Source organism: Dermacentor albipictus, chromosome 3 (assembly GCF_038994185.2).
Source record: "Dermacentor albipictus isolate Rhodes 1998 colony chromosome 3, USDA_Dalb.pri_finalv2, whole genome shotgun sequence".
Taxonomy (NCBI): domain Eukaryota; kingdom Metazoa; phylum Arthropoda; class Arachnida; order Ixodida; family Ixodidae; genus Dermacentor; species Dermacentor albipictus.
Genome location: NC_091823.1, coordinates 153,337,760 through 153,349,814, shown reverse-complemented (window position 1 = coordinate 153,349,814; position 12,055 = coordinate 153,337,760). Strand labels below are relative to the sequence as shown.

The 12,055-nt window shown below is 48.1% G+C and overlaps 1 protein-coding gene across 9 annotated transcripts in view; it reads left to right on the top strand.

Moving 5' to 3' along the window:
* Positions 1-12,055, top strand: part of LOC135920017 (uncharacterized) — a 278,410-nt gene that overhangs the window by 36,862 nt on the left and 229,493 nt on the right. For 8 of the 9 annotated variants that reach the window (XM_070536189.1, XM_070536193.1, XM_070536187.1 and 5 more), the window contains one exon: positions 4,942-5,001. The exons of the other annotated variant lie outside the window; for it this stretch is intronic. In XM_070536189.1, coding sequence (XP_070392290.1) covers positions 4,942-5,001 — 60 coding nt within the window. The remainder of the gene's footprint in view (positions 1-4,941; positions 5,002-12,055) is intronic. 9 annotated transcript variants of the gene reach the window in all.

Below are 12,055 nucleotides of genomic sequence, written 5' to 3'. Positions count from 1 at the left end.
TTTTGTCCTTTTGGACAATAAGTTTTCCAGCGAAAACTGATTCACCTTAGGGTAAAATATGCCTGCTACCTCTGCAGTAACTTATTGTTGACAGATGCAGGATTATAAGCAAATAGAGTATTTACGTTTTATTTATTTATTTATTTGTATATACACCACAGGTTCCACTCGATGCACTCTATGATGCGGGAGAAAATACACCAAAATAATATTGAACGTAAACAGGAACAAATTAGGGTTGTTGTCAGGTTGAAGTGTTGTTTGTTTTTTCGTAGGCACAGGGACGACGCAAGTTGCGAAGTAAATAAACTATATCTTGACGAACTTGTGCCCATAACAGAACTTCTGGCAAACATTGTTCGGTGGTGGAGAAAACAACATGTGCGGTCGCGCGTCGGTGGAAAAAATAATACCAGCGTTCTTCTGACCGGTCTGCAATTTTACACTATGTCGGAATTTTACAACCACGACGCCAAACGTACTAGAGCATGGCGCCCGCAGCGCGCGTGTCATATGATAAAGGGTACCCACTCTTTTATCGAATGCATCTCCAACACGCTATCTACGCCGAAACTAGTCGAAAACGGTGCTGTGCAAAAAAAACGGATGCCAACTGAAATTAGCGCATGTGGCATGGCTCCCCCAGCAAAGAGCGTCGTCCCGATCCTACAAAGAGGACAAGGCAAACTAGACGCGAAACGTTCAAACAAGTAACGAAACGTAAAAAGAAAAACAAACTATTGTTAGCGATTCTGCTAACGCTGAAAAAAGCTTCTTTATGCGCACGACGTGGACGACTTCGGGGCATGATGGGAGTCGTGCAGATTGGGTCAATAATCCGGAAGAACTTCGTACTTGAATGACAAAAGGCGCCGTGTGATCTTGTGGGGAAAAAGTAGAGATGGAGGAGCTTCTTGCTAAGACTGCAACGACGAAGCGGTGTCCACACCATCGCACGATCACCAGGCGCGAACTCTTGTTCCCGCCGTCGCAAATTGTAATGTCGGGCATCATGTTGCTGCCGCCTGATGAGTGTTGGGGTAAGCTGGTGGCGGTAATCGGCATGTTGTAGAAAGCCGGTGACATTTTTTTTGTGTCCTCGTCGTCGATGTGGGGTAGCATGGTTTTCAGCTTAGTAGTGGTTTCTATGCCGTAAACCAGCTCGTAAGGAGTCATATGCATTGTCTCTTGCTGCACCGTAATACGCGAACCTGACGCAGTGACGAACTTTGTCTCATGTCTTGTGCTCGACGTCCACGTGCATAGCGAGCATACCGGCAAGCATTTTCTTTAAGCTTTCCGTCAGGCCGTTCATCTGGGGGTTGTAGACGGTACTTCGGCGATGACGCGTATGCCGGAAACTCAGAATCTGCTGTGTGGAGCAGGGAACGGCGTTCCTGTGTCGGTAATGAGGACCTAGGGTGCACGATGCCGGAGAACGATAATCCTCACAAAGAATCTTGAGACCTCGAGTGCACTTCCTGACGGTAACGCCTTTGTTTTGACGTAGCGCATCAGGTAGTCTGTCGTCACTGGTGTCCACTTGTTTGCGCAAGTCAACGTCGGGAACGGGCCTAGTAGGTCCAACCCGATTCGTTCACAGTGTTTCGTTATTGAGTCTATAGGTTTCAGTAGTCCAGTCGGCCTGGCAATAGGGGGCCTTAAGGCGCTGGCAGTCACGGCAGATCCTTACGTACGCCGCCAGTAGTATTTTTCCCGAATTCTTGGTAAAGTACGAGCGAATTCTAGGTGCGCTGCTGCAGGCTCGTCGTGGGACGCTTCTAAAATCACTTGCCGCAGATTGTCTGGCACTACTTGGAGGTATGTTGACTTATTTGGTGCGGAGTTCTTCCGGAGTACGCCATCGGGCAGGCACAGCGACGAAATGGCACGCCTGTACGTCCTGGGTTGTGAATCGATGTTGTGCTCTGAGACGTCAACGACGCGGCGTAGGTCGGGATCGGTGCGTTCACTGCTTGCGATGTTACTAGCACTTATCAGCCAAAGACACGTCATCGTTGTCATCGTTTGGCGACCCTGGACCGACGGGTGTTCTTGACAGGCCGTCGGCATCGGTATGTTTTTTTCGCTAACTTATACACTACTGTCCCATCAAACCTGTGTAGCCGTATGCTACTGCAAGCCAGGCCACTTGATGGGCCGGTCAGGTTAGCGAACCAGCACAAAGCATGGTGGTCGCTGACTACCTTGAACATCATGCCATACAAGTTGGGCCGAAATCTGGTGACCGCCCAGATGACAAGCAAGACAACTCTTTTTGGTCGTGGAATAACTGCATTCAGCCTTCGACAGAAACCTGCTAGTTTACGCCATGACTCGCTCAAAGCCGTCCTCTGGACCGATACAGCACCAAGCCCTGCGGCACTTGCGTCCGTGTGAATCTTCGTGTGGGCATTCTAAACAAAATACCCAAGTATTGGCGGCGACTACAGCCGTCGCTGAAGTCGCCAGAAGGAGTGTTCTTGTGGCTGGTCTCACACAAGGTTCACATCAGCTTTCGTGCGGGGAGTAACGGGCTCGGCGATTCGTGGGAAATCCCAGACAAAAGCCCTTAGTAGGCGCAAAGGCCGAAAAACATGCGAAAGGCTTTCTTGTCAGAGGGCTGAGGAAAGCTGGCGATTGCGGCCGTCTTCTGTGAGTCAGGGCGTACACTGTCACGATTAACCACGTGGCCTAAAAACAGCACCTCCTCGTAAGCGAAGTGACACTTTTCTGGCCTTAAGGCAATCCCAATAATTTGATCGCGTTGAGTCCAGCCTTTGAAGGTGCACGTGAAAGTTTTCTGCGAAAACAATGACGTCGTCGAGGTAAACACGGCAAGTTTGCCAGGCGTCCACGGCTGGCCCGAATTTCTCCAGTGTCCCCTTCCTTAATGACTTCGATGTGGTCGTCAGTGCATATTCGGATGCTTTCCCGGCTAGACGGGCGTTTTCCAACGCGAAACACCTGTACCAAAAATGTGAAGTTCATGTCCGAGTGGTTGCGCGTAGGCACAATAACGAAGACATTTGGGAATAAATAAACTATTTGGGCGAATTTGTGCCCTTAAGAGAACTTCTAGTAAACACCTTTTGGCGGCGGCAAGAACAGCATGTGTGGTCGAGCGCCGGCGGCAAGAAAAATTGGCTGCGGCTTAGCTCACCTAACCCTGGATACGCAAAGTGATATCGTGGTTTAGCCTGGTTAAGCCTTGGTTTCACTTCGTTTACGTTTGATTTACCTGTCATTATACTTAGGTATAGAATAATCTTTACGCCAAGTATGACGGCTATGCGTTTGTTGGCGACTAGACATGAGTGTGATTAGGCTTGGTTAAACACGCATCGTTTGACGGTGCGACGCCTGTTACAGGGAAAGCGCAAGTGCTAGACATGAGAAAAGACGCCGCGAACATGTGCAGCGTCGAAGATCAAACAGACAAGGCGTGAACGCGTTCGCTACATTGATCTCGAAGGTGCAACGCCGTTTGCATTCCGGAACCTCTCCAGCGAAGCAGCCACGGAGTGTTCAGACACCGATTGGCGACGATGGCTCAAAGCGTCCCGCTCCCGCGCAATGCTCAGAGAAGGCGGCCCAGCCTCGCTCTCATCGATGGCTAAGCTCCCACCATAGATTAAAGAACAAACTTTAGAGAAGGGAAACTGTATCTTCCCGAAAATAAGAAGCGGCAACGAATGGAACTAAGCGGAGGACCCGACAGATGGCGCTACTTAAACAGGAAGCGGAAATACATTTTTTTAGTGCAATATCCAACATGGCCGCTTTTTACCGGTGGTGTACGCTGGGTGCGCACCGTGCTCGCCTTGCTGTCTTTGCAGCACGCCTCAGCTGCCGGTTTGTAGGAAGATTAGCCGAAGATAAAGAGGAACGGAAGATAACAACATGAAAAGGGACTAACTCTTCAGCATATCTGCGCAGAAAAGCGTTCAGTATGTTGTCTGTTGTATGTTGGGTATGTGCAGTGCGTATGTGCTCTTCATGAGTTTACCTCTTCACGCGACTTCGTGTTTCTGGATATGTTCTCTGGTGATGGGCCGCTCTTAAATGAACCTCTTTCACTCCACATGAATAATTGGGTATGAGCTGCTGGATATCTTCGACACCTAAATGAGGTTCTTTCATACCGATATTGATCACCAGGGATGTGCAGCTAAGTATGTGCCGCCCTTCAATAAACTACCGCTAAATTAGGTCACTGTGTATATGCCACTGGTTGTGTGAAGAAAATTATGTGCCACTCTTTAGTAAGCCAGTTTCAGGTTAACTGGGTTTGGTGGTTATCCATCGTACTGATGACTTGCACTTACTCAACGCCATCAAAGGCAGAAGAGGACACGATGCAGTGTCATCTGCTAGCGCTGCCAAAGCGACGAATATATTGTGACAAATTAGTTAGATGGGCAGAAAATTCCTATGCTGTGTATATGTACGAACCTACATTACTGAATGTAAAATCTGTATAGAAAGCAACCGGACATGTAGAAGATATTAATGATACATCATATGAAGACGACTGTTTACGGTAATAAGTTTCGTGCTAGTGTTTATTGCGTTATCCGACATACGAGCATCGCGCCTGGCGATATACAGCGATGTGATGGCAAAATGGTGGTGGCCTAAAGAAAACTGTCCAAAGCAGCTGCTGCAATGACAAAAAGAATTCGCCCAGTCGAGGCGTCTATACTGGAAGGCTTGCTGTATGTAAGGGGATGTAAGTTGACGAAATGGCTATTTGAATAACCTAAGTACTGCGTATTTTATTAGCAATATTAAGCACTAGAGAAGCGAGGGTCCTTACCCCATGAAGTATCATTAGCTGCACGAATACCAAATCTAATAGATCAAGAGACATCCAAGAAGTTTTCTTACGCACCACATTACATATGTAGCTTCTATAATATTTCACATTTGATCCCGCAGCATCCACTGCGGCGAGCACTCCAAGCAGCTCCACCGGAAATGCAGCAACTAAACCTACACGTGAGTTTCTCGGCAAGAAGCCCACAATGCGTGCAGCCGTGAGAGAATATAGAACACCTCCTTTGCTGAGTAACACTTAAGCAGCATTAACGGCCAAACCAGCGTAACCCTTTTGTTTGTGTTCTAATGAAAGCTTCGACTTAAATAATATAAAAACAATAACATCAACACATTCCTTCATTCTCCGAAAGGCAGGATGCATAACAGCAGTTTATGAGTGCCGTGTAATCACGGGAAGGGCCGCACCGGTATGCGTGCCGGAGCAGCATCATGACAACGGAAAATTTGCAAAGAAAACGAGAAACAATCGTCTTGGGTGCAATGGTGGGGCGCAGACGAATCAGCGAATTGTCGCGCACCGCTTAGTAAAGGGCGACAGCTGCAATTTGACCTCTGAGGCCGGGGTGCTGCTATGATCGGCTCTTTCGTGTTCTTACGTGCAGCGTGTAAGTCACCGTCGCAATCTTTTCTTTGGGCGGTTAGCTTTCGCAGCAAGGTCTTTCGGCTTATTTGTAAGTTTCCAGGCGTCTGCAGCGAAGAGGAAGTGTTTGTGTGCGTACGGCGCTGACGTTTAAACGCAACGTTGTCCGTACGTCGAGGAGCGCGGCATACTTGCAGCCGTCCGCCAATTACGCGTCAACGATATGTGCGGATGTTTTTGGCTGAAGCAGTAATCGGAGCTCGCCGCAACGAACACATCTGGGTAGGCGTTTTTTGGTTAAGCGTGCAAGTTCCCTGAACTGTGTGTCGGCAAATTACATCAAATAGCCCGGTCCTCGCCTAAGGACCAAACCTCGCGAAAATAGCGAAAAAATGTCCAGTCCTTGCGCAGGTATTTGGGTTAGATGAAGGCTCTGAATAATATCTGTTCACAAGAGCGTCATCAGGTCAAGAAATTAGAGTTCACTTGGGTCTTTGGTATCAAGCTTATTCTGTAAGCTCTGCACATACAAAATGAAAGTGTTATTCTGAATGTTGGTAGAGAGATTTGAACAGAAAAGAGAAAGCGGGAAAACGATGATGCACCACCGGGGATGCGGTTTGCTCATTGACGTCAGCGATAGCCCGTAGGGCAGGCTCTTTACAATATACTGCTGTGTGTGTGTTTTTTTTTTTTCACTGGTAAGAGTAACTCCGTGCAATAAAGGTACACGAACGTGAAAACTCCTGAAAGTAGGTATCCATAATATTTAATTCGCAGAAGGCATTCAAGCCGAGAAAATGAACGCACCTGGGTCGTCTATGCGGTATTTTAGACTAAACTACATCGAGGATAACGTAGTTAGACAGCTACGTTTGTAAGGGCCCGGCGACGCCAAACAGTACCTGACGCCTGCGTCCGGCAGAAGACGAAAATTCGGCGACAAAAGATGCCCAAGAGAGTCGACAATGATGCCAAAGACGCTTTACTTTCTCCGACAATAATTTTCGGTGGATTCGTTGTGTATTTTATAGTAGGCTTCACTGCATGGAGAGCATTTGCTTGAAGAGTACCTTTCGTTATTGTAGTTATACCCTACTAACTATACTCGCCATAGGTTGTGGTTTTTATCTGACCTTGACATTTTAAGGTCGTAAAAAGTGATTTTACTTAAAGATATCTGTCGCCAGAAATTTAATTCTGACACGGGGATCACGAGAAAAAAAGAGGGAGATGGGGCGCTGTCTTTGGTGTGTCTAACAATTGCAGGCTTCGTAGAGCTAATAAGGCAAGAGTTTGGTTGAAGTGCGTGATAAACGTCAAGTAGACTATTGCGATGTTCACCACGTCGTACCTTTCGAGGGGATTGTAACGTATGTTAGTTCGAGCATTGAGACTGATTATGGCCGATTCTGTTGGGAACGAAGACACCTTTATTTCAACGAAACTGCAGCAATCTTGGAAGCTCCCTTGAACCACAGGGTTGCCTTCCTTCGTTCCAAAGAGTGCTATACATGGACACTACATCATCCCCTCAGGGAAGGAAAAAATCAGTTTTTCTTAAACACGAAGCCTTTCAGGTGCCTAGGTCGTTGCCTGGATCGTTGGGGGTACCGTTGGGGGTACCGTTGGGGGAGCTGCTGATATGGCTTGGCTAGGAGTAGCTATGCTGGGGGTTGCAAGGTCATTGTTACTCGGCACAGCTTCATCATGCAGATATGGCATGTCGGTCATATCCTGATGTAGTTCCACTTGAACTGTGCTTGCGTCTTTGAAGAAACTTGAGTTGCGACAAATTGACACTCCATCTCTGGACGCTGTGATTCTGGAGCCATTGACTTTGGTGATTGTGTATGGGTGTGGGTCATAGTAAGGCGAAAACTTGTTTGACCTGTCCTGTTTACAGAGGACTTGTTGCCCCACACACAGCTGGTTGTTACTCGTATGCCTCCGAGTGTCGACGTACCCCTTGTTGTAAGCCTTTCTTTTAGTGTCATTCTGTCTGGCCTCATAGTGAGCCGAGTTGTGAGTACCAGCGACAAGTGTCGGTAGAAGATTCTTCATGGGTCTCCCAAACAGAAGTTCAAACGGAGATTTTTCTGTGGAACTATGGGGTGTGGACCTATAAGCCAGCAGGAACGACTGAAGCTCATTGGTCCAATCCAAGTGGTTGACACTACTTGCGAGTATAGACTTTTTGAGGGTGCGCATGAATCTTTCTGCTTCCCCATTAAACTCTGGCCAGCGTGGAGTGATGCGGTGATGCTTGAACCCGAGCTCACTGGCGAACTCTGCAAAACTCTCACTCTGAAATGGTGAGCCATTGTCTGACTTTACAACTTCTGGACAGCCGAACTGAGCGAAAACAGTGCGCAGTTGCTTGATGACTGTAGGTACTTCAAGAGTGTGTAGGATGCTAACAACTTGGTACTTGGACAAATCATCCAGTACTGCCATGGCATACTTGCCATCAGAGAAAGGGCCAGCAAAATCTAACGACAGTTCAGTCCATGGACCTCGATGGAGCTCCTGGATTGGCAAGGGATCTCGATGGCGTACTGGTGTGTTCGCTTGGCATGCCAGGCGACTCTTAACTGCCTGGTGCATTAAATAGTTTATCCCTGGAAACCACACTTTCTCAGGCAACAGCTGTTTTGTCTGGACAATGCCTTGGTGTCCTCGATGTGCAAGATGCACCGCCTTAGCGTGAAGTTGTGCTGGCAGTACTATCCGCGTGGCTCTTAACACAAGGCCTTCTTTGAAAACTGATAGTTATGTCGCAACGCGAGAGAAGGGCATCAGAGTTGTGGTCTTCCAATCTTTTCCTTGCTGGGGTTGCGTTAGGGCTTTCTTGAGCGAGTTCATCACCGGGTCAGCGAGCGTTGCTTCGGTTACCTCCTCTCTGGCAATGGCTCGAGGCAGGCTATGAGACACAATGAAGTTCACATACTGTTCGGCGACAGACTCCATGCACCGAAATGGTGACGTGGAGTTTACTTGGTGTCGGGACAAGTGGTCAGATGGGTTACTTGGACCACTAGTGTGTTGCACTTCATAGGTGTATTGTTGAATTCGAAGGGCCAAACGCTCCAGCCGTGCTGAAGGCAGGGAGCGAGGGTTGCTGGGAATGCTGACCAATGGCTTGTGGTCTGTCAGTAGGCAGAATGCTGTCCCATACAAGTAGATGTGAAAATGCTCAATTCCCCACACCACGGCCAGCATTTCCCGTTCAATTTGAGAGTAGCGTGCCTCCACAGGAGAAAGAGCATGACTCCCATATACTACCACTCTGGTTTCGCTTCCGGATGTCGGTGTGAGAATGGCACCAAGGCCATGAGGAGCAGCATCTACAATGAGTGTGATGTTCTTTCCTGGATCGAAGTAGGCGAGAGTTGTGGCCTCGGAAAGCTTTCTCTTCAGTTCGTCCAGGGTGTCTTGCTGTATGTCTGTCCAACACTAGTCCTCTCCTTTGGCCGTGAGTTTCCTGAGTGGTTGGGTGAAGTGGGCCAAGTTTGGTGTGAACCGACCACAGTAGTTAACGAGCCCGAGGAGACCCTTCAGTTCAGTGGCGCTGGAAGGTGGTGATGCACCCAAGATCTCACACTCCTTAGTGGGGTTCGGTTGCACAACATTGCTGGAGAACACATGCCCGAAAAATGTAAGTTCCAGTTGGTAGAACCTGCATTTGTTGACGTTCAGTGTGAGACCACTTGCAAGTAGGCATTCCAATGCGGCCTTCAAAGCCTTATCATGCTCTTTCTTAGTATTTCCATACACCAATATGTCATCGCTTACGTTGAGCACGTTGGGGATGTTAGTTAGAGCCTGACGGTTGGTGTCCTGAAACACTTCGGCTGCTGAGTTGATTCTGAAGTTGAGTATCTTGTATCGGAAGAGCCCAGCATGTGTGGAGAAAGTGGTGATCACACGGGATGATGCGTCAAGTTCTAGTTGGTGGTACCCATCTTTCAGATCAAGTTTAGAGAATAAGATGGAGCCGTTCAAAGCAACAAAGATGTCGTCCACTGTGGGTGTGACATGTCTCTCACGCTGGATAGATTGGTTGGCACAGCGCATGTCAACACACATTCGAATGTGCTCGGGATCATGTGGCTTCGGTACTGCCACAATTGGTGATACCCAGGGGGTTGGTCCTTCAGTCTTTTCGATTATTGCCAAGGGACTGTAGCCTTTCGAGTTCTTTTTCCACTGGCTTTCGCATAGAGAACGGAATGTGTCTGTGAGATTGGGCTACTGGTTGAACACTGTGGTCAACATGGAGGCCACCTGGAAGTCCTTTAGACAGCCCACTCCCTTGAAGAGGTCTGGGTAGGCCATCCGCGGATCCAGTCTGTTGGTAACCTCTCCCACACTATACGTGATCTGGACTAGTCCTAGACGGGAAGCTGCAGAGAAACTGAGCAGTGGTGCACAGTCTCAGGACACAACGTAGAGAGTTTCATGGCTGCTGCTCTCCTTGTAGGTCATGACAACATCAAGCTTTCCAAGTAGCGGTAAAGGAGAATTTGCCTCACAAGCAAATACTTTCTTATATGTCTTGGACAGCGTTTCCTTGCCTAAACGATTTTTTAAGCTGTTTCAACCGACGACAGACACGGTAGCGTCAGTATCATTTGTAATACGGACGTCCTCGCCATCAAGTGTGACGTCCACCTGTGGAGATCCCTTGACTGAGTGACAGTGAGAGGAGGTCATGAAAACGTGTTCATGACTGTCAGGGCTGCTCTCCCGCACGACTGCGTGTACGGCTTTGTGTGCTGAACGACACACACTAGCAAAGTGTCCAGTTTTGTAACACGCAGTACACCGTTTGCCGAGAGCGCGGCAACTAGAGCGTCCCTTACTGTGAGGCCATGGTTTTCCGCAGTTGTAGCATGTCGCGCTTGCCCGTTGATGGCCCGGAGGCTTACGAGTCCGTGACTGCTCTTACCCATGGTGTTTCGGCTGATGAGGTCGCGAGGTGCACTCGGAGATTACTGCAAGTTTAGACGCTGACGCCGAGTTTTCCTTACACTGCCGGCTTTTTTGCTCGATCACGGAGATGTCGTGCTCGACCTATTCAAATTACCTGCTTTGTTTGAGAATTCTTTACAAGTTGAGGTCATGCTGCATGGTATACCAGCGTAGATGTGTGGACGTTGTAGACAGCAATATTTGATTCTTGATTTCGGTGTGGTCATCGGCGAAAGCACAGTGCCTAACAAGCTGTCGTAGCATGGCGTAAAATGCACCGAGCTACTCGTTTTCCATTTGCTTGGCTTGACGGAAGCGGTAAACCTCGAAGGTAGTGTTTACTCGGGGTGCGAAATAGTCATCGAGCTTCCTACTTGCTGCGATGTAGAAAGGGGTTGCGTTACTGGAGCCGCCGGGCTTGAAATGGTAGATGCAGCTGTGGCTGCGGGTGGATCGGGTAGTGCACAGTACATGTCATACACTTCTTCCCCCACGTAGTGTAGTAGTATGGCCGTCTTCTGGGCATCGGCTGTGATACCGCAGGCTACGATGAAGTTTTCGAAGCGTTTCACCCACTTCAACCACTCGGTGCCGACGTTGTTGGCGTCAGTGGCACGCGCGTCAAAGAAAGGGAAGGGTGGAAGCATGTTGTGCGCCATACCGCAAAGTAGAAGTTTCGAGAATGTGTGTTGGTATGTTCGTTCTGCTTAAAATCGTTGCTTGGCAGCCTTCACGAAGTTCCGACGCATTCTCGTCGCCATTGTAACGTATGGTAGTTCGAGCATTGAGACTGATAATGGCCGATTCTGTTGGGAACGAACACACATTTATTTCAACGAAACTGCAGCCATCTTGGAAGCTACCTTGAACCCCAGGGTTGCCTTCCTTCATTCCAAAGAGTGCTATACATGGACACTACAGGGTTGATCCAACTTCCGCGCTCGAAGGTGTTATATTTAGGCTTCACGATTATCCTTGGCAAACGATTGTGAATAATTCGATGGCCTTAAGCTAATATCCGTCAGTTTCGCAAACCAATGGACAACTGCTGTCTTTAGATCTTTCACATTTGGTCGACCCTTATTGCTGTCTTCGCTCCGTTTGTTCGCCATATACAGTTCTTGGATGTGGAACTATATTTATGGAAAGTTCCTATTCTTCAAGTTCACACGCATATATTCGTATTTCGTGAAGTAATGTCGTAAGGGCTGCACAAGTTGGATGAACGGTACCTTCGTGTGTACGTGGGGACCAGTAATCTGCATTTTGGTAGGCAGAAAAAGTTATGGCCTCCAATGTTATATCCTCCCACAATGTCGGCACCCTTCAAACACAATAGACAATGCGCTAACGATCAACAGATTATCAAAAAATAATAAAGTTTATAAGCTGAACAAAAGCCGTAAGTCAAAGCTTGGCCGGTACAACAGGTGCAAATCAGTAAACAAAATTAAATTGGTTTAGTGTCATCGTCTCGAAGTTTCACAGTGGGGTATGTGGCGCGCCCTATTACTTATGGCAAGATAAGCGTGCTGAACGTAAACAGGAAACAGGGTAATCAATTGCTCTTGCCATCAACTTGCATTTGCAAGCGACCGTCATGTCGTGAGATTGAGCCCGCTACCTCACGCTTAGCAGGTGAAAGCCACCGCCACTATG